The sequence below is a fragment of the Pterocles gutturalis genome, unplaced genomic scaffold, assembly GCF_000699245.1.
Source record: "Pterocles gutturalis isolate BGI_N339 unplaced genomic scaffold, ASM69924v1 scaffold26755, whole genome shotgun sequence".
In the NCBI taxonomy this organism is placed as follows: domain Eukaryota; kingdom Metazoa; phylum Chordata; class Aves; order Pterocliformes; family Pteroclidae; genus Pterocles; species Pterocles gutturalis.
This window is the reverse complement of record NW_010141691.1, coordinates 40,435-63,300: the sequence shown is the minus strand read 5'-3', so window position 1 is coordinate 63,300 and position 22,866 is coordinate 40,435. Positions and strand designations below refer to the sequence as shown.

Sequence of the window (22,866 nt, the reverse complement as noted above, 5' to 3'; positions counted from 1 at the left end):
AATTTAATCTGTTAATTTTATAGAGTGATTCCTACAGTCAGTTTCTAGAACCGTTGATTTCTGGTGCATCAAGGTCAGCTCATGCACTTCTTTGGATGTAAGCATGGCATTCTGATCCAGAGAGATAAAATATCTCATAGCAATTGCTGTTTTCTTCCTGTGACATATTTGTGAGCAAGACTATGTTTGTACACAACATGTGCAGTTATTTTTTGCAACAGATTGTTGTTGCTGATTAGTTATGCTCTAAAGTTTTTATATACTTGTGCACACAGTAAGCTGGATGGAGATAAGTTGGTAGGAGTTCAGTGGCTTGCAATCCTTCTGTTGCCCCACTGCTTCATGTGTTTTTCCATTGTCCAAAAGAATTGATTTAACTGGGGGTGAAATTCTAAGCTCTCCTAACACGGTGTAGAAGCATTTGTGGGACAGCTGATCTTGGTGGCTGACTTCCTGAAATTATTTTAAAATACTCTAGTTGCAAATCCAATGGTTTTATTTGGGGGTTTCTTTTCTCATACCTCATTGTTCTGAGGTGGTTTGAACTTCTCAGTGCAAACTTTGGTCTTTCTGTAGATCCCTTTCTCACCCTCAATTTTATTCAGGAACACCAGAGATTCCAGATGTTTTTCATAGTACTGTCTATCTTTTGTTTGTTTAAAATTTAAAATGTGGCGTAAATTATTTTCTTAATGCCTTTTAATGCATTTTTTCCATGTCAATAATTATAATTCTTGGTATCATTCTGCAAACTGATAATCTGACTTGTTTCTTCTGAATTAACTTGATTGTTGAAATGGAATGAATGCACTTTTACCTTTGTGATAGGATGTAGGAGGAGAAGATGTCACCTTATCAAGTAACTGTTTCCTCTGGCTTAAATTACATTATTGAAAGTTGAAAGCAAGCTCCAGCCAAGCACCTGGGTTTCTGTTACTGGCTCTAAAATGTTTCTTAGGCCTAAGGAAGCAGGATAATGCTCTCCCCTGCCTCATCTCCCTCTGTCCTCCTCACTGAAAGTGTCACACAGATATATGGTTTCTCCAAGCCCCTAGTTGGGGGTAGTTCTACCTTGTAGTGTGTTTTCTGTTTTTTTGTGTGTGCATTTCTTGAAATAGATGTATCTGTGTGCACATGTGATTTTTTTTTTATTATTATTATTGGGGTCTTAATTTCCTGCTTTATTTATTTAGGGCATGTTAGAGCCTACCAAGGAACCTTTGAAACCAATATCTGCAGCAGAAAAAATAGCTTCCATAGGACAGACACCTCCTGTGTCACCAGAGATGAACACATGCACATCTGATCAGTTCCAGGTAAAAAATACAGAGAGACGGGAGGAGAGGAAAAGAAAGAGTGGGGGAAACCATGGGATGCTTTGCCTCTTGCTTCATATTTAGAGTATCTAGATGGTGTGTTCAAAGACACATTTATGTATTTAAAGGGCAGGTGTTCCTTGTGTCAGATTAAAGTCCTGCTCTTGGATCTACTTTTCATGTGTGACTGGGAGGAAGTCCCTATGATGAAGTCCCTGTGATAGCAGTTGGTGGCCAGCATTTAGGAGTCCTGATGGTATCTGCTGTTACACAGCAATTTGCTTTAAAAGGCAGTGGACAGTTACTTCCACAAATTTTAGATGTAACTTTACAGTTGTCCTTCCTCTGGCTAATGTTTTTAGTCTTTGCTTTTTCTGGAGCTTATTTGTAGGAGTCTGATACAAAATGAGTTCAGAGGAGTTTAGGAGTAAGCTTTTAAATTCTGTGAATTCTGTTTTGTTGTTGTTGTTTTGATATTACGGTATTAGAAAACCACTTTAATGCCATGCATGTTGCAATGTGTGTGGCTGGCAACTAGCTAATAGGATATGCAGAGACATTTCGTCTTCAGCATCACTAAAGTGGTACTCGACACATTCAGAGAGTCAGCTGCGTCCTTCCTTAGTGCAGGTCTTGTTCAATGTGCCCAGTGTCTTTAGGTACCAGCTATGCTTGTAACTTCTGATGGAAGGCATTCCAAAATGAATCATCCTTGTATCCTTGTACTACACCTAACCTTAACACTAGGTACTTCTGAGTTAGTGATCTTGTGCTCTTTGCTCGCCATAGTGACATAACTGTGATGTGCTTGTACCAGAGGAGACATTTTATTTTAATTGTGGAGTAGCAGTATGTCAGTGGGCTCAGAACTGAGGTGGTTTTGTATAGTAATACACACACTGCTTCTTACAAAGACTATAGTGGAACTAAGCAGCTGAACTGGCTATTAGAAAAGGTAACAATAATTATTGTTGCAGCCAGTCTGAGCTGAAGAAATCACTTGTGTGATTTCTGTGTATGAACAAAGTAGGAAAATTCCACTGGCTTTCTGCAGCATTCAAAGTTCCATTTTTCTACAGAGGGGAAAAGATAGATTAAACCATGTACCAAACATAGGATAGATAGCTGCAAGAGACTGAAGCAGTAGCGTCTCTGACATGTGCCATTTTCTCAGTTGCTTGGCAGTCATAGTGCTGAAAATAAGAACCTCTACTTATAGAAGTCTTTTTTTTTTTTTTTTTTTAATCCTCTAATTATAAATTTGTACTTTTGGGTACTCCTGCAGCAGAATTTGCCATGACTTGCTACGGTTAGATAATCCTGTCCCATACCTTGTTCTGACAAGGCCATCTCATAAGTACGTATGAGGAGCTTCTGTGCTATCTGTCTGCACTGCTGGCCTTAAGTTATTTTATCCAAAAAGACAAATACTAAAATAAGCTGTTGGGGAAGAGATGAGTTAGAGCTCATTGAGAGTTAACCATTGAGAATGTTAAAATGCCACAGTTAAGTGACATTCAGAAAGTTTCAGGGCATGAATGATGAATTCTCTACCTCAGAGACCTTGTTTCTTTCTTGACCTCATCTTCTGTTAATGTTTGGTGGCTTCTGTTTTCTTTTGGGAGAATACGGCTTCACTTCCCATTGTGCAGACTGCCTCTTAGGAATATTCCAGATTGTAGTGGTGTTAAGGATGATGTGCCCAAACTTTGATGAACATTTCATTAGGAACTGTGCTATAAACATGGGTAAATGTGCAATGGAAATAATATAGGCAATTTTAGTGGATTCTGAAGCTTCTTATTCTAAACACAGGTAACTTAGGTACAACAACTTAGGTATCTTTAAGTTTAACTAAGTAATTACACATTAACTGGGTAAAACTTCCAATTTCCTCCATTTTCAAATGGCAATAATGACTGGTCATTGTTATGTTCAGAAACTTCAGCATATTGGCTTTCTTCTTGAAAGGAGAGGTTCTGGTTAATAGTTTCTTGTGCTTTGCTTAAGGAAAGGACAAGAGTTCTGCTTTGTTGAAAGCCTGGCATTTATGGGACTTGCATACAGATCAGTGTCTGTATGCATTTGAAATAAGACTTTGGAAGAAAGACTGTGGTGATGCAGAAGTATGAATGTAAAGAACACTTGTGAAAACACAGACATGCCTCCTTAGTTTTCTGGTTGTAGGCAAATGGAGGAAAGCATGCAGAGATGTAAAATAGAGAGCATTAGAAATGAAAAGAATGAGGAAAAAAACAGCAAATGAGCTGCAATAATTTTCCCTTGTTATTATACAAACTCTGTGTGTTTGGGCCTTCTTACCTGCAGAGGATCTCACTGGCTTGGTTAGGCTGTGGGAATACAGGGGACAAGTTTCCCTCTGAGCCATTTAAGCTGTAAGGATAAAGTTTTTGAAATTATGATTTTTCCTCTCAAGCCAGTTAAGTTACTGACTGATCTACCACATTAGTTTATTGTATAAAGATGACTTATTTTGTTTTATATTTGAAGGCAGCGTATTAATTCTTCTTTGATCTGTTCTTTATCTTGACAGTTGTGGGGTTTATTTCTCTGTTCCTCTGTGCTCATAACTTTAAGGCAGTACAGAATATTAAATAATCCCCTTATTACTGTTGCCTTTATCTAAGCATGGTGTCTCAAAGGATTCACGGGTCTGAAGTAGAAGTCTCTGCCAGGGTGCATCAGGTGTAAGAAAAGGTGGCTGCTCAAATAGGCAGCCTTTGATTGTGAAACCTGAGATAGGTACCCTTCTCTTCTGTTTTACAGCATCTTGCTATAGCGGGCTTCTGCACCATGGCCAAGTCTTCAGGCAGTGCAATTAAAATATGTTCTAGTGCTTGTTAAAAAGGCTGCTGTCTGGAGTTAATGTTGACTACTTTCTCTTGATTTGATACTGTTCTCTGGCTACTGTTGCTTTCAAATTTATTTACGTTCTTCTCTTTGGCTGTTTTTGCAAAAAGTTCTCTAGATATTTCTGCCTTTTTGGTATTGCTTCAAAGCATCCTCTTCTCTCTATTTGGGAATATGTTTCTTTGGTAGAACCTGGTGGTACCTTTGTCCCAGCATGCAGGATAACTTTGGGATTTTTTACCTGCCTAGTTTTGATGGTTAAGTTTTATATTGGAATAGAAATCTACAGTGACCCAGACCTTTCTAGAAGAAAATCACCAGTAATTCTTTTCAGCAGGTGCCTACTACAGCACATCTTCATGCATGTAAGCTACTGAATTAGAGATCAACTTAGAAATACGTATCTTACACTCACTGGCTATTGGGGACTGAACCTTAATTAAACCCCATGGGGTGACAGTCTTTAAAAACGCTTTTAATTACATAAGGGACCATCAGGACTTCTAACAATGACAGATGCAAACTAATATATTATTGGCCACCAGCCAAAGGCTCCATCATAGAACTGCTCTCCAGTTATACATATGAGAAAGATCCAAGAATTATATGTAGCTTTGTGGACAGAGTAAGAGAGAAGGATATACAGGTAAGAGATATTGCAGAACTTGCTGTTCTGTCAGATGTGACAGTCACTTAAATGTGGCATCTGAGAAAAAGAATTTTGAGAACTGTTGTAATTTTGCCAACCCAATGAAATGTATGAACTATTTCCGTGAAAACTTTTTTCTGAAATGTTTATGATGCTCATTTCTTTTTTTCTTTGTTTAATTTTCTTTGGGTAATTGTTGGCATAGAGACAAACATTTGCATTTTACTCCTTTGGCTTATAAAAGCTCTTACATAATACCATTCTAAAATTACTGTGTGAAGACATTCTCACTTTGATAAAAGTGAAATACGATGCAGTAAACCCAGCAGGCATTCTAGTTTCTTCTCTCTCACTTCCTTAACATTCAGAGTAGTACTCTGACAGCTGAGAATACTTTTTCATTTCTGTACCATGTCCTGTAATCTGAGATGGAGGGAGGAGTGAGAGCAGTTTGCCCTTACTCTGAGTATTCTTCTAGACTGGGTGCTTTTCCTTAAAGCATGTTGTTAAAATACTGGGTGTAAATGCAGTAGTCTAGCAATCTTGCAATGTCTGAAAGACAAAACGTTATATTCCCATTTGCAGGGCATGTTCCCATTGTCTGAGATTTCAATGCTGTGTTCAGGTGTCCCAGTATAGTTAGTTTTCTTAGAGCTGAGGTCAGTAGAAACAGAAAACTTTTCCTTTATGTTTTATTGGCTTTTGCCTCTGGCCTCTCCTTTCACTTTGCTGTTTTATAGACCAGGGCTTGCCAGCATCCTGTACAGGTGGTGTCTGCTTTACTTTCCACCCCGCTCTTTTGCAAGTGGTTGAAGTCAGCAGAATGGTCACATCCCATAGAGCAGACTAATATACTTAGTATACTCTTACTGATTTGGAACCAGATTTTTTTCCTCCCCATTTTAGGAAGAACTCATCACATTCTTTGTCCTCTCCTTGGCAAATTTGAGAATCGAGTCACCATTAAAAGGAAAAGTTTAGCCAGCTATTGGTACCACCTTTTCCATGCAGTTCTGTCACGCTCATCAGTCCCGACTCAGTCTTTTGACACAAAATATAGTGGGTGTTTTCTGCAGTAAGTGAGTATTGGTAGGAAGCTACTTTGTTTCAATTTGAGTTTGTTTTCCTCAGGGCAGAAAGCTACTAAATTGTCATGCTTGCCTCCTTCTTTTAATTTTTTTTTTTTTACAATGCTCTTTTAATGTTAATATGCTTCAGATGTGACCAACTTTAAACAAACTGATGATGATAGTGATCATTACTTGTGTAGCTTTCATACCACTAACGTTGTGTTTCTGTGCAAATCATTTCAATGCCAGTAATTTCATTACCAAAGCAAAGTAAAAAGTGTAGCATCAGCTTCTTAAGCTCCATGGAGTGAATGCTGTCCTAGTTGTGCTCAGTACTGGAAATATTTCCAAGTCATTAGGTAGGAAAGATTTTTCTAGGTGAGGCATTTACTGTAAGTAAATACAGCAATCTCCAGCTCCCTTCATTTTTCTTTCTGTAAACATCTATCACCTAGCAAAAGCCTCTTACAGTTAGCTTAATTCTACAAAGCTACCTCAGGTTGCTAGTCTTGATTCCTGAATCTGCATATATTTTCGGTGTCGGATAGTTGAAAGTTTTAAAAGTAATAAAAAAATAATTAAGGCCTGACTTTCTAGAAAAGCGAAGAGAAGGTATGTCTCAGCCACTGGAAGCTTGACAACTAGCGATGCATTTTGAATAATGCTGCAGAGAACTTATGTTGCTTTTCTTCCAGAAGTGTGGTTGTGCCATTATAAGTTGAAGGCACATCCTTTACCTGTGCTTCCTGACAATTGACTGCACTGGGGAAAGAGCAGAAATGTAGTGCACAGAAGTAGAAAGATAACTTATTTCTGACACTGTCCCATCACTATTGCATTCTTGTGTCCCGAGAATATCGGAGGACAGCACTTGCAAGTTACACTGCACCTGAACACACTTTCCCTGTAAAGCATGGTCCCTGCTGCTTGCTTGATTTGCCTGTGTGGGTGCAAAAGACTTAACGAGAGGAAATGAAAAGGCAAGGATGGGCTCCCAGAAGGAGTCTATGTTTCCATGCTGCTCTTGTTCGAGCATTGTTACCAGTGGTTTGTTATATATTGGAACAAGTTAATCATTAAAGGATAATAAGTCGCAGATTTTTTTTTTTTTTTTAAAGGGTATGGTGTAGGGAGGGTGTTGATAGTTTGTCCCTCACATGCGGAGATTATTGTCTCTTAAAAGCAAAACAAGACAAAAGACTCATGGGCTATTTGATGATAAATAACTGATTTTGTATATAATCATTACAAAGCATGGATGTACAGACAGCTTTCACTAATAACCCTATTCTAAATTTGCCCTATAATTGTGTATATGTAACTTTTTATGCAAAATGCCTAGTCTTCCATGAAAGTACTAGTAGTTTAACTTTCAACTATGCCTTAAGGTTTTTTATGCAATTCCTATGTTTTAGTTAATTTGCAAATCCTGTTTGAGTTAGAAGTTACCTAATCTATACTGTTCAGAATTTAATGAGACTTTCTGTGGTAGAACAAATCTACTTTGAATCTTTAGTGCATATTATGAAAATATGTACCTTCCAAAGTTGGGGCTTGCTCATTCAGTTGTCTTTTTAGTATTTAGATACTAAAGAATCTGTTGTTTGAACTGCTTTGCATTGTTGTAACCTGAACTGACTATAAAATCTGATTTCTGACTTTTCAACTCTAGGAATCTCTACCACCTGTCCAGTTTGACTGGAGTAGCAGTGGCCTTACTAACCCTTTAGATGGTACGTCTCTCCGTAGAGCCTCTAGCACCAGAGCTAGAGATAAGAAAGCTACAAAGTTCAGACAAACATCTATCTGCTGATTAATTTTTTAAATATACACACACAGACACATATATACAAAAATATATATAATATTTATTTCTTACTCCTAACTTTGGAAATTCAGGCTTTCTTTCTGATTAACTGTGCCCCTACATGAAGTATTATGTAGTCTGAAAAATACTAAGTATTATTTTAGATTCCTGACATATCTAGTGACACAGTGGCAATATTAACACTTCATTATGTATAACTGCAGATTATAATGAACCTCTGAAGAAATTAGCATTTTAGATTGATGAGTTTTACTTCTTAAAAGTATTTTTCACCAGTGAACTATGTCTGTAGACATCCTTTGAATGACAAACTTGTGTATAGTGGCTACTTCAAAGCACAATATTTTAACCACAAACTGTTTGCAAAAGATACAGTTCTTGAGCTGAAAGTTTTCAAATTTAGAGATAATTTTATATTTCAAAAATTACTTCATGTGTTATCACTTTTGCTTACACTAATTATAGCTAATATATTAAACTGAAGAGGTAGCTACAAACTTACTTGTATCTGTAAATGTATATAGTTATCACGTAAAAGACCCTTCACCTATGTCTATTTTAATAGCAAAGTGAGTTGTGCCACCGCCTCCAGTCTCAGAAATGTAAGTGCATGCAAAGGAAACAAAACAGGTTTTAGAAATTTGTTTGATTGACAGACTAAAACCTGTAAAAAACCCAATACATTTATGAGGAACCTGCTAACAGCAATTAATTCATGACACATAAATTGTTCAAAAGCAGGCTAAAATAAACTGCATCTCTTGCTGCACTGGTGTTGTTTCAGAACATGTGGGATGTAAGAGTTTGGATAGCAATATCATGGTGCTGAAGGAAAGCCTGGATGGACCCTTTTGCTGTTGTCTGGTGTCTTATTACTTCAGTAAATCATTATGCTTTCTTTTTAACAAACAACTTCTTTAAAATGTATCTTGATTTGATTTCTGTTTTAGAACTAAAGGGGAACAGTATAATTTACCAGTGAGGAACTGGATACAAGAGTGGTGTTTGTTACCCTATGTTCACACTGCTTTAAGATAATGCTGATTAATAGCTTAAAGCTCCTAAATAAAACTTTAAAGGTTGTTTTTTTTTTTTGGTTCTTTGCTATTTGGGGATCTGTTAAGTCTTCCTAATGAAAGAATGGCTTTCCATTTCAGTGAGGGGAAAAAAAGCCCACTATATTTTAACTATCAATTGACCTATATATTGTTTCCCTTTAACTGGTCACATCTTTCTCTCTGGGTCGTGCTGGTTCTCTTTCATTTTTAGACTGAAATAAATAATCTATTTTAAAGTTACTAGTGTTGATTTCCTTGCTGCATTGTACATGAGGAAGTGTGCACTGAATTAAGTTGTTAACATTTTAGAAGGTACAAACTAATATTGTAAGCATTGTTTTCATGTCGATTTTTAAATTGTGTACTGAGTACTAATTATAACTTGCATGTTCAAGTGTGTGTCTTACCCCTTTTTACACATAAACCCCTCCCTTGGCTTACCTTCTATATGGCTGCCTACCAACACGGTCACTGAATTTCAAGCTAGTGGAGGTTCCACTCTTCTGAACCTTGATTTCTTTGGGCCCGTGGATGACAGTAGCTCTAGCAGCACCACCACAATCCCAGGTCAGCAGAGTGTTAAAACCACAAATGTAATATTATAACAACTTACTAAAAGCATGAGCACATCACTTGACTTTCCTATAAACAAGGATAAATTTTACATTGCATTTCTCTAAAATGTCTTTCTACTGCGTTTTTCCTTTAATCTTTGTTCTGTTTTCTGATGTTTTGTATCAAGTGCAAAGTATTTGAAAGGTACTGTCAGCTCTGTATTTGTCACATGCTGAAGGAGTGAATGGCTCTTATGCTCTTGCAAAGAAGATGTTAAAACACTTGTTTCAAATGAGAAATTTTGAATGAGAGATTTTCTAAGCTCTTAAGAAAAAATGAAAAATGCTGTAGATGTGACTACACCCAAAAAATGAGGCTTGTTCTCTCTTCTGAATGTCTCCAAATTACGGGATTCTGATGTTATTTGGAAGTTTTGTGTGAATATGAAGTTATGGGGCTTAACATGTGACAACCCCACTAATGTTTGCTGCTACCAGGAGGTTGTAAATTTTTAACGTGTGTACTACTAATATTAATGCTAAAGTGAAAAAAGTGTTTTAACAACATTCATAATAGAAAACAAGGATAGTTGCATGAACTTCTGATCCACAAACATGAATATTAATTATAAAACCAAGACACTTTAACTGCAACTTATTCGCTTAAAAAGAGATGAAAACACTGCTCTCTCCATTGAGTAATAGGTGAAAGTAATTGAATTCATTTATCGCATGGTTTTGACATGCTCTGAGTACTTTGTGTGAGCTTGTGAAAGCCAACACTTAAAATAAATTTCTGCAGGAATTTAAGGGGATGTTTTGGGGATTTATCCCAGTGCATAGGTTAAGTACATAAGGCAAATACTCTTTTCAATGTGATGCCTGAAGCCATGATAATCACTTCCTTCATAGGAAGGGGTTTTTTCCTCTTAGTGATTTTAATTTACAAAAAATAAATTTTTAAGAGGATTAGGGGTTTCCCACACTTCAAATAAGCACTTATTATTATTGTATTTTTTTCTTTTCAAAACTGGCTTTTTTAGTTTTGAAATCTGGTCATTGAAGGCAATTTTATGGCATCACATTCCAAATGTCTCTTTATTCCACCCTTGAGAAACGTCATTATCAGATGAAAGATGGCAGGTTTGTTGTGGAAGGGATAGGTAGCAAATTCAAGATGCTCGAGTCTTACAGATTCTTTTGTAAGTGTGTGCAAGTTTATCGACATAAAAGTTGTCAGTACCCACTACGTGTACTGCTCGTGCAGTCGGGTACATTCTTGTGTCTTGATGGTGTGCACACTTGACGTGATTACTGGAGGGATACTCTGTTAGCCTTCCATTGCATTTTTTTTTTCGTGTTGTTGTTGCTGTTTCATCAAGTTACAGGTATTATCACCTTCTCTGGTATGCCCTATAGTGCTTATTCTTTTTGGTTTGTTTTTTTTGTTTGTTTGTTTTGGCTTTTCTTTCCTCCTGACTTGTTTCTGGGAAAGTCATTTGTTTCTTGGCTTGCAGCTCGTGTGTTTGTGTGTGTGTTTAGGAGCTTTGTGTGGGGTTTGGTTGGCTAACTTTCCTTCAATATCTCATTAAGGTTTTGCAGTGCTTTCCTTAAATATTCTCTAATCATTTGAATCAAATGGAGAATGTGCAACTCTTAAAAATAAATAAAATAATTGAAAGACAAATTGTTATATATTTTGGCTTCAAGAAGAAACTTTTATCAGTAGTAGAAGTTTGTTCTTTCTCTGAAGACTTGTTTTACCTGCTGTAGATCTACGCTGTATTCTTCTCAGTGTGATTTTTATCAGTAGCCAAAATAACTTTTTTATAAAAATTTGCATTCTACATCATGAACAGGGAGATATTAGTTTCTAGCATCTTCCCACAGATTTAGTGTATTGTTTTATTTTTCATGTTAGTAGTTTAACGTAAATGTAGCTGAGTAAGAGGTGCCTAAAGAACAGTGAACTGAGCAGTGACATCACACTACAATGAAAATGAGTTCAGGACCATAAATGTGAATATCTAAACGATGTAACTTATAAGGTTGCATTTAACATTTGTTGCAGAGTTGCATGTCAAAGGACTCCTCGTTTCAATTGGTTTTACAATTTGTACCTTAATGGGATTTCGCAGGCTTCTGCAAGTCAAAGTCTATTTCAAGTCTTCCTTTCCCTGATTGAAAGTTGACATTTTATGGAATAATTGGGCTTTTTCCTATTTCCAAGTTCTGTAAACATCTGACAATAGTTAAAGTCTTGGTATACTGGTCTCAGGACACTACATATTTTGATGTTTTATGTGAAACTAGACAAAATTAACTTTGAAAATCCAGACTTAAAAAGATGTACATTGAAAGGAGAGCTGATTAATTTAAAATCAACTCACATTAAATGGAGTAAATCTTTTCCTTGCCCCCCGCACCTCCTGCAGCTTAACCAGATGATTTTCTTAATTTTACTTTTTGGTCAGCTTGGTTTCCTAACAATGAGGGAGTACTTAGCTTGTGCACAAATGATGAATGGTCAAGACACTGCTTAGGGAGAGTTCGTGCAAAGCAGGCATGAGGATTATTGACCTCATCTGTTTGCGCACATAGCACTGCAGTTACTGGGTTGAAGAGGTGGGGCAATAGGTGCAGGCTTTTTTTTTTTTTTTAATTTTGTAATCTTTCGGCATTTTGGGAGTACTTCTAGAAATGTCTTGATCCGGGCAAGTGAACTGGGTAAAATCATCAGCACATCAGATGATAAATGCTGCTTTTTTATTGGGTAGCTACATGGGACCATCGGGTCCAAGTATTCTACAGTGGTAGGAAATGCTTCTGTGTTGTCCAAACCAGCTGGCACTAGTGTTACCCTTGTTTAGAACACAGGTGTCTATAACACATGACGCTTCTGTACAAAAATTCTATGCTGTTTTTGAAAAATATTTATAATTGTGGAAGGCACATATGCACATTTAATTTAAACCCATGAAGCATGAAATAGTTGAAACTGTAGCTAGAGGGATATCACCAATTTAAAATGCTTCTGAGCAACAAAATGTGCTGTAACAGTCTTTCCTCTTGATTTATTTTGATAATTCTAATTCCTAGAGAGTTTTTTAAAGAAAACATACTTAATATCTGGAAACTGTAGAGCCACTTCCTACTGAGATGTGTTGCTTGACATTAAACAGGTTTTCACCCATATGTACGTATTTTTTTGGATGCAGGTTTCCATTGTTTGCATTGTTTTCAGAATGACCTCTACTCATGAAGTTTGAAATCCATTCACATCATATGTGATGTCAAAACTCAGCATCTGACTTAAGAGATCTGAAGCTGGGAAATCAAGGCTGAAACATACAGATACTTGATGCTTTATAAATACTTGAAAGATGAATAAGGAGCATGGACTAAAAGTTTTGGTAGCATCATAACATATTAGTATGTAACTTTTTTTAATGCCAGTCCACTTGTATCTAACATAAAAGCTGCTTTTCCTCACTTAAAAACTTTTTAACACAACCACTTGTGAAAAGCAAGATACTAAATGCACTCTAATGCATGCCAGTGTTGTGTGTAATCTCTCGTTAAAGAGTTGGTACCTGTTAACATGCAGCATTCTTTTAATACAAACAGTTGAGTTACAGCAATTGAAACAATCCATTTTAACACAGCTGACATTTTTACACGTCTTTCACTCTAAAAGGTAAATCAAATTTGTTTTGCTTATTCTTAGACTGAGACCTCGTATGCCAGACTTGATCCAATGTGTGTGTGTTTTGTAGTACAACTACAAAAGCTACTGAAAAAGGGTGGGGAGAGAGGACAGTGTTTCAGAAATGCAGACGTGTTCTGTCATGTTATTTTCGTGTATCTTGACATTGTAAATTATTCAGATGTTTACAGAAAACAGTCTCTAGCAAGTTGGTCTGTGGCTAGTTGTGGTTAGACTTGCCTCCAACCATCACTGATTATCATTTTATACTATAAGGTGTGGATCCCGAGTTGTATGAATTGACAACCTCAAAACTGGAAACTTCCAATGCAAACAACAGAGTGACGGATGCGTTTGCAAGACTCATGTCCACAGTGGAAAAGGCAAGCACGTCCACAAGGTAAATACTCTGTTGCACTTTTTTCTCCTTTTTTCAGAGAGTGGCATGAAATGTGAGGAGGGAATGTGTGTGCTATTTTAGGTCAGAAGTTCTTGAATGATCAAAAGTTTAATAATTAAATTTAAATATTAAATTCATAGTACTGTAGTTTATCTTTTAAATTATCATAGAACTCTAAAATAAGATGGGAAACGGTTCATGAGCTGAAAGAAAAAGATCACTAGGATGTGAGTGGAAAAGCTAGAGCCAAAGACTGAACTGGAAGAAGCGACTTTCTGAAGAAAAGAGCTGATTCCTAAGAAGGGAAGGCTATACCGAACCACACAGTTCAGTGATGTAGGACTTTGACAGAAGATTCTCATCAGTCCTCTGTGTAATTTATAGATATAGAATATTCCACAAGTAAAATGATAAAACTAATAATTATGACAGTATTTTTCCCTTCCCATAACACCTTTGAAAACTTCGCGACAAAACATAAGATTCATTTTGCTGTTGCAAGTTAAGGAACGAGCATGTAGTTGGTTTAGGATGTGTTTTCTGCTTCATGGATCTTGTGTGAAGTTCTTCTCTACTTTTTTTGCAGGTAGAACCTGTATGAAGGCTTTAGGTGTAGAATATCTTGAAGTCTGTCCTGTTGAATGTGTACAGAATAGTCTCTCCATCTATAAGCTTGTATTCTTTGGGTTTATTTTTTGAATGTGTATGCCAGCAGTAGGATCGTGGACTGTCTTAACATGTAATTAATGTCTGCCTATTAAAAGAATCGCTGAGTGATTCTGACCAAGTAAAACATTTCTATTCTTGAGGAAGTGCATGCCTCAACATGCAACAATATCAGTTGCTTTGCAACTAATAGATAGTAACGTATCCTCACTCATAAGTGAGCTTTAGGGTTTTTATTCAGCACTCTAAATGTGTTTCTATGCAGCATAGCACTTGGAGAGGAGGCACAGTGGAAGAGTTGTGGCAAATGTAGTGATTTGTAATGGTGGGAGATGTTCTTTCATTGAGAAAACTATGTTTTAAAAGGGCTCTTGAAAAAGTCAGCTATCTTGCTAGTTTTTGTGAAAATGTTCAAAGTGAACAGTAAATAAAAAGATCAACAAGCCATGAAATTTCAAGGGAGAACCAGTAGAGGGAACTCCACACTTCAATGCTGATTTTTGTGTCTTGTCTCTTGGATTGACTGTTTTTCTACCCATGGAGTGCATATACTCTTTCTGAAGATACACTAATGGGGAAGTTTGACTTTCACAAACTAGAAAACATAGTTACAGTTGAAATATTTCTGTAATATATTCTAAGTCTAATTTAAAAGTAACCACAAATTCACAGCAGGACATACAAACTCCAGATGTATCTTTATTTTATCTCTACTCATGGATTTGTACCTGCTTGCTAGCTTGAAGATGTCTTAGCTTACTTTTTCTTTACAAAGGAAGAGGGAAGTCTGCTTTGCATAAATGAATGTTGACCTTTGTTTTTCTGTATTTTTTCTCATACCCTTCTGTATGAGGGGTTTGGGTTTTTTCCAAAGTTTCCGTGGTGCACTTGAAATATCTTACTTGCACTGTTAAAGCTCTTTGTCCCAATGTCAAAGTTCTTCCCATGTTCTGGAGAGCATTGCTTACTGATAGGAAGAGGTTCTAGATCTGTGCTGTAGCAGTACATCAGGCTGTAGAGAGAGGCTGGGGACCTCAGTCTTGGTGGTTAAGTTCAGACACACACAAGGATTAGCTGTTTTAAAGCAGCTGTTCTCAGTGTTTGATACATTTTGTATGCTTTTATCAACTCTGAATTTTTCAAATTTCAAGTGCTTTTTCTTTTTTGATTTCATGCTCTCCAAAAGAAGAGCAGTCTCTCTTTCTGTTTTTCAAGCTAGAAACCTTTAGAGATACAAGAAGGTCTTATCTCAGCAGCATACCAAACATGTTGCAGTATGTTAGCTTTTTCTAATAAAATTGTTTTTCTTTTGAAATTTTTTCTTAATTCTTTCTTAATGAACCAGAAACTTTAAAATAGGAGTGTCTGGGTCCAGCCAGCTCAACAAGGAAGGCATTCACGCACCAAAGTGGAGACTACTAGCCGTTCGTGGTAACTGATTAGGGAAGATGTGGCCAGTGACAACTTCAGTTGTGCTAAGGCTATCCTATGTCTGTCTGTAACTTGTCTGAACTCAGGATCTTTGATGATAAAGTTTAGAGTGAAAACACCATTGTTCAGCTGTAGGAAGCCATGTGAAGAGTCATCTTTGTCTGAAATAGCTCCATCTTTTGCTTGAAAACTGATCTCTTGAAGCTGGAAAGTTATTTTTTCAGAAAGAAAGTATTGGGAGAGGAGGGGAAACTTCCCTGTCAGCTTGAGCCTGAAACCTTGATGGCAGCAGTAAGTGTTGAAGGTCAGGGATCCAGTACAACATTCCACTGAGAGAGAATCTGCGGCCTTGCCCAGTTCCATAGAATTGGCAGAGATCAAAAGTTTATCTGCTGTCTTTTTGAAGGAAAGCAGAGCACTGATACCTTTCCAAGAAGTGGCCAAAACCCTCATTTAAACTGGAAATACTCCTTGTCGGCAGTGTTGGATGGAGCAGGCTAAGTCTTAATTACACAGTGATTTTGAAAGTGCATTTCTCTAATCAGCTCGTTGTTGCTATTAGAGCCTGGCCTTGCTGGTGCTATCCACAAAACCCTTTGCAAACATGAGAGGTGACTGAAGTCCTGAAAGATTTGAGCGCTCCAGGAAGGGTTTGGAAGGCAAAACAGAACAGTGAGGTGTCAGTGACACATTGACAAAGCATTCCCTATTTCTTGCTAAATTTTCCTCCAGCAACTTTTCTGCCTGTCAGCCTGGCTAATTTTTTGCAGCTTAGTGTTAACGTGCCTTTGAAAAGGAAACTTCATGCCAACAGGTAGAGGGACTTGCAATTATTTTCTTGGCTAAGGGCATCCCTTCTGTCTTGAGAGGAACTGTAACCTAGAGCAGGACAAGTGTGATAGAGGCAGTGTGTTCTAGAAAAGGTAGTTTTAATACCTGTTTTGAGCCAGAGCTGGGTCCTTTAATGGTTTAGTAATAAAAAGTTCTGATTCCAAAGGAGACAGAGGTAGTACAGCTGCCACTGAGAATCCACTTGGGTGCCCATTCTGTAAGCCACAGTAGCTAGAAATTCAAGAGTGCATGAATAGAAGCTCCATAACAGCCTTCCACAGACCAAGGCTCGGCAAAAGAATCTCTTGACAGTGGGAACATCTTCAGCAAAAGTGGTGACTGAAATTAATGGACCTAACATGGTTTTTTCTTTTGCCTCTATCAAAAGGCATCACAGTTATTATGCGATTTGTAATAAGTTTTAAGGGTAAAAACAGTCTGCAGTGGTGATGTTGCTTTGTCTTTTAAGTTTAGTAAGAGTTTGTGAGTAATTTTTTAGGTTTTGCCCTGGTGATACTTGCTACCAAATGTGCTGACTGTTGTGCAGAAATCGTACTTGCAGTGTCCAGTTTCATTGTCTTCAGAGGAACCTGCCCCTCTCCATTGAGGAACGGAGACTTTAGGCTCTCTCATCCTTCTCTACACTGACCTGATTTTAATAAAAGGTTTTGACACTTATTGCCAAGTGATTGTATCTGTATCTGTAACTTGGTCATAGTTAAATAACATCTGCTGTGTAAGTGTGTTAGCTTGTCCTTCTTTATAGATACTTTTTATGGAGCACATAAGTAGCTGAATTATTGCAAAGGGCCTCCAGCCAGGAGGGAGCATTCTGTAATTGGGCGAGATTCACATCTGGCTGTGCTCACTGGTGTGCATGTTCTGTGGTGATGTTGCAGAGACCAGATAGTGCAGCAAGAACAATAGCATCATCCTATGATAAAGGTCCTCCATAGGATCACCAGATAAAATGCAGCACTGCCTCTGGGACACAGCGGTTCCATTTCTTAGCATGCCACAGTTGAGCAGAGGAGGAAGAGGCATATAAATAGCAAGGAGTGTGTGAGCTCCATTTCGGTGCCTGATTAACAATTACAGGAACTCCTTTTAATGCAGATCTCTGAGTCAGCCTTCTTCCTTTGTCTTCCTCTGTCAAACACTCCTTTGTTAGCTGTAAGTCCTTGATCACCAGGAGTTTGTACCTTTAAGAGGCTTGTGGTAAGTGATTACTAATAGTGGCACCAGATACTGATAACACAGTGGTGGGTGACAACCACATTTCAACAGCTCAGAGATAGCTCTGTTTGCACTCTGAGGAGGACTGACTGTGAAGTTGGTAGAGAAGGAGGCACATACTGGCTCTCTGCTTCTGCCTTCAGTAAATCCAGCACACAGCTTTGTTTATCCTCCAGAATTTGGTAATCTGCCTAGTCAGTGGCTCATGAAATTCCTCTGCAGCAGAGAAAAGAAAATATTGCTATTCTAGTGAAGGAAAGTCAGATTTAATATCTAGGCTGCCTCATCTAGAGATCCTTCATCAAGTGGAGATTCCAAGTAGCAAACTAAAGTGATAGTTCACTGTCAACACAGTGATCAGTGATGTCAAGGATGAGTTTGACTCCAGCTCTTTTTTTCTCTTCCTCCTAGCTGCTGAAGCGATGCTTTCCCCTGATCTCTGATCAGTTCAGGAGACAATCCTGATGGGTGCTGACAAAAGAAAGTATAAGTAGTGCTGCTTTGTGATCAGAGTGGCAATTGCCCTCTCATGGGTTTAAAGTTTATAGCTAAGATGAGATCTAGAAGGGAAATTTCTGAAGTTTTCTAGGGAAAGGCAGTTTATTTGGTTCAAGCCTTTTGACTCAGCTTATTGCCCCAAAGATGAGGGAGCTTATTTAGCTAGAATTTCTAATGTTGTTACAGGGTGCAGCAGGTGCTTTTTTGGAACTGGAACAATGTTTGATGCAGTACTCAATTTTTCTAGTAATAGGCAGCATTCTTCAACACAAGCCAGACCTCTGTAAAGTGTGTGTGTTTGGGCAGCGGAGAGGAATCTTCTGTAGCAGCCTGAGCCAGTCTTCATTTTACTTAGGAAATGTGAGTTTCGTGCATAATAGTAAGAATCAAGCGACATGACCTTCAGACTTCTGTATTGATTTGCACTCCATAGTTCTTGTGAATAATGCAAAAGACAAAGTAAACACACTGCTGTGTGTATCATTATGGCTACACATAGTACTGCACTTCAAGGCAAGTAGCTACAAGTTGTGAGACACCTTTTGCTGCTGATGAATGCCAGGGGTTAAAAGGGTTTGTGGATTATGATGTAGAGCCATATGATGTTTAATCTGAGTACTATCATGTCGGAAACACAGCATAAATACCTTCTTTTTCTTTTAAAAGTATTAAGAACTAAGTTAGGAACTTCTTAATGTCCTTTCAAGATTTTTACATTTTATTTTGAAAGATTATACTGGATTTAGGTAGCTTAACCTAAGGCTTTAACTAAAACTTTAACTAATACTCCTATTGTCTTATCCCTAGAATATGTGCATGGTTGTTTCTTCAAGTGAGTAGTCCTAGAATGGCACACTGGAACCTGCCAAAAAAAGGAAAATATCTAAAAATTAGCATCTGAGTAGGAAATCTTTTTTTTTCCCTTGTTGCAACAATATTTGGGGACATTTTGCTGACTTTCTGTGTTAACATTTTGCTGGTAGGCAGATAGGTATTATAACATTAGACTGCCTTCAAGTTGCTTACAGCAGTGCCTGTCAATGGGAGACAAACTGCCAGAATGTTGCTTCAATCAGTAGTTCTTTCCGTAATCCAAGGGAATATCAGGTACTGGATTAATGCACTTTGTTCTTTTCTCAACAGGAAGCCTAAGAAGGAAGAACACCTTAGTGAAGAGGCTGCCAAGGTGATTTCTAGCCTTCCTGACTTAACTTTCATGCATGCCAAGGTGTTGATGTTCCCAGCCACATTAACACCTTCAACAAGCTGCCAAGAAAAGGTAGACTAAAGTGATGTGAATTGGACCTTTTCTATTGATTTTTTTTTTCTTCCCCCCTGTGGGTCATAAAAAGCAATCTTGCTTTAATTAAAAAAAAATCAAGTTCAGATGATTTGTTGGTAAGCAGCACTAGAAAGGTATACATAGTAATGTATATTTATTTACATACTGGAGTCCTAAATTTATATTAGAGAAAAATGTAAATAATTGGGGGTAAATCTTTTTGAAGATCTATTCTTTTTGTTGTGCTGGGGTGTATACATTTATGTCTCTGTGAAATACACTGGTGGTGTCCTTCTTACAAAACTTTAAAAAGTTTTTAAAAAAAAAAATCCTAGAAATACATAATGAAAACTTCAATCTTCACGATCTCTGAAGTCCCCCTTAAAGGTTTGCAGATTGCATTGATCATCTTTTTCTTTCCTGCATATGTTAAAATATGAGTTGCTGGGAGAAAACCAAAAGGTTACATTGTCCCTTTGCGTGTTGTCAGTTATTGTTTCTTTAAAACCCAGTAACTTCTTTTCTGTTTTAACAAGCTTAAGATGTGTTTTTTCCTTTTCTTCTCCCCTCTCCGCTCCCCTCCCCCTGGTTGATTGGTTGGCTGATTAGTTTTTATGTTCTTAAACTTCAGTAGTATGGCTCTGTCACTATATAGCCTTTTGAAAGGTATACTGTCAGTAACTTCTTGTTCCAGTTATGGATCACTGTCTCAACACTTGATTTTTTGGAGTCATTAGAAGGTTGTCTGCTCTTAATCAGTTTGATTTGGAAAAGAAGGACCAAAACTATATGAATGTCTTACAATGAAATTTACCTGTTAAAAATTTTTATGTTCTGTTGTACCACTATTCCTGTTTGATTTTGCACAGTGTAAAATTGACATAATCATAGATTGCTATGGTTTTAGGCTGTATATACAGTAAAAACTATGGGTTGTAAATGTCTGGGGAAATTCCTATGGAAAAAAGAGAGCTATGTAGAAGAACCTCTAAAAAGGTCAATGTGCATGCCCAAGGTCTTTTGAGATTTAAGTGTGTAAATTTCCTTTTAGCTTACACAAAATAAAATAATTTAAAAGATACTTACATATATAGTCTGCTATCTTTTTGTACAGAATGTATACATTATTCACCTTTCTGTCAATGGTAGAATTGATGCACAGCATTAACAGTAGAAGCTTCTGATTTGTGTTGAATAGTCCCACAAAACACACCTGTCAGGGTTTTGGAGAAGGAGTAGTAGACTTCTCTTCGATTGTCCTGTTTCTTTGAATGTGTTATGATGTACTCTTTTATTTCTTTCTCCAGCTTGCCTTCTGGCTTGTAGGGCAATGTGGCTCAAGACATTGATGTTTTGGGTTAGGGACTTCTTCAAAGTAATTGTCAATGCTGAACTGTAAGGAAACAAGTTCTGGTGCAGTAAGAAAGGACAACTGGATTTGCGTGTTTCTTAGCTAGAAATAAAAATATAAGTGTAGCATTTGCTTAAGTTTCCTAACATGTTAGCTTGCACTGTAGCTCTTTCAGCAACGTCTCTTCAGAGGATATCAGTGGACTGTCTGCAGGTAAGACATGCTCTGGGTGCTGATATTTCTTAAGGGGTGTTTTTCGTGGGCAGAGACTCTGCATGTCTAACCTTTACTATGTGCACAGCTCTTTAATGTTCGGTAGTCACCACCAGATTGTCAGTTAACATCTAGTTCTGAGAAATCTCCAATACACTTTCTTACCTCTTTGAATTCTTTATCGTGTGACAGCACTTAGGTCAGAAAAGTTAAAGTTTGAGTTTGGTGTAAGCTGAGTTGTTGTCTTTGCAAAAGGAAGCTTTTTTTCCTTCTAGAGAGACCTCCTGAAATGTCCTTGAGAGATGAGTGCTGGAGTTCCACCTTTATGAACTCAGGAGTTTCAGTGAGTGGTGGCCACTCGGAATTGAAGGAGCTGCTCCTGCAGCTCTGGTAAAGTTAATTTGCAAAGGCTAAATTGGGCCTTTTGCCTCCAGTTAGTGCTGCAATGCTGTGGTATCGAACTGCACCCTGTTGTAACTGAAAAGGTTTATGCAAAAGCCATCTGCTTTACCACGTATCCTCAAAACCACTTCTGTTTGTTCCTTCTGCAGATTTTTATTACAGCACTGACTTCATGCCTGTTTCGTATCAAAATTAGCTTTACTAATCTCACAGGTTTAGCATAGTATTTTTAGTGCATGCTTATTCCATCATTCTGTTCTGGTGTTGGGCTGCTGTGGGTTAAAATCGGTCCTTTTGTTTTCATAACTGCAGCGTGTCCTGTGGAGCCTGAGTAGCCGTATAGCTGCAGTAGAGAGCTATAGCTATTGTTTCAAGGAGAATATGTTTAGGAGCTGACTTGTGATCCTTGTCTGGCAGCAAGTGGACTGAAGTATTACGGAGAGGTGGGGGTGGAAGTGCCAGCTGCAAGTTGATCTTTAGTCTCCTCACAATTGCCTCTAGAGGCAGCTGCCCATTTGTCTTCCAGTCTCCCAGTGCAGTACTGGTGGCCTGCTGTAGATGGGGGAGGGGGAAGAAATGGCAGGGGGAGAAGGAAGTTTCTATTGTACTGATGTACCAATCTGAAACTTTGTGAAACCTAGAGTGTGTTTACAGGGGTTTTATGTTCTTTATGACCTCCCCCCGCAAAAAATATTGCATCCCACAGACCTTCACTGTGCTGAAAGACATAAATCTTCCACCTAAATTCAGCCTTTTGAGGGGGGATGCTGCTTGCCTTAAAACAAAGCGTTGCTTTTCATCTTCTAGCTTAAGCCTTCTTTCTTGTTGATTGTAGGGGTGGGCAGGCAGGCTCCTCTACCTCTCTCCTCCTGTCTTGTACAGACAGCTTTGTTCTTGTGCAAAGTTTTGTCTAGTAGATGCGGCTGCATCGGGGTTGTCCTTCCATGCTATTCCCATTGACACAACATGCCTTATCTAGTTTAATCTTGACAATAGGTTTAGGGGCAGAATGGTAATTGATACTTGCTGCACATACGTGTTGCTGTGCATTGTCATCAGACATGTCAACATGTATCACAGTCACTCGAGAGCTAGTGTCATTTAATAGTGAGGCGCTTATGTGTTCGTCCAACAGAAGCAGCAGAGGACACTCGGTTCAGATGCAATTGCCTGAATTGGAACATGGCCACGAAGCAAAGTCCAAAACTCCCACTGTGAAGCGAGCTGCAGGCCCCTGAATGACTGCTAAGAAGAGCTGCACTCTGCTTGTGTTATCCAAAAGACTGCACTCTGACGCGCAGTGGTTCAGCACTGGCTTATCGGGAGCGTCACCACCTGCTGCAGGTGTTAGCAGTGCTGTACTTCCCACTGCACTTGAAATGTTAAGACCTTCTCAGGATATCATTAGCTTGACACATTCATTTTGAGGTGCCAAAAATAAAGCTTGCAAATAATGTAGGTAGATGCTCTCAAATGCGGTCAATGTGTATTGAAGTTAACCCTT

At 38.0% G+C, this 22,866-nt stretch overlaps 1 protein-coding gene across 1 annotated transcript in view; it reads left to right on the top strand.

Moving 5' to 3' along the window:
• The window catches only part of AFTPH (aftiphilin), a 33,568-nt gene extending 13,815 nt beyond the window's left edge, over positions 1-19,753 (top strand). The window contains exons 5-9 of the mRNA XM_010084121.1: positions 1,194-1,316; positions 7,579-7,639; positions 9,276-9,359; positions 13,329-13,452; positions 19,258-19,753. Of these exons, the coding sequence (XP_010082423.1) occupies positions 1,194-1,316; positions 7,579-7,639; positions 9,276-9,359; positions 13,329-13,452; positions 19,258-19,402 (537 nt within the window). The 3' untranslated portion in view covers positions 19,403-19,753. The remainder of the gene's footprint in view (positions 1-1,193; positions 1,317-7,578; positions 7,640-9,275; positions 9,360-13,328; positions 13,453-19,257) is intronic.
• Positions 19,754-22,866: the final 3,113 nt, after the last annotated feature.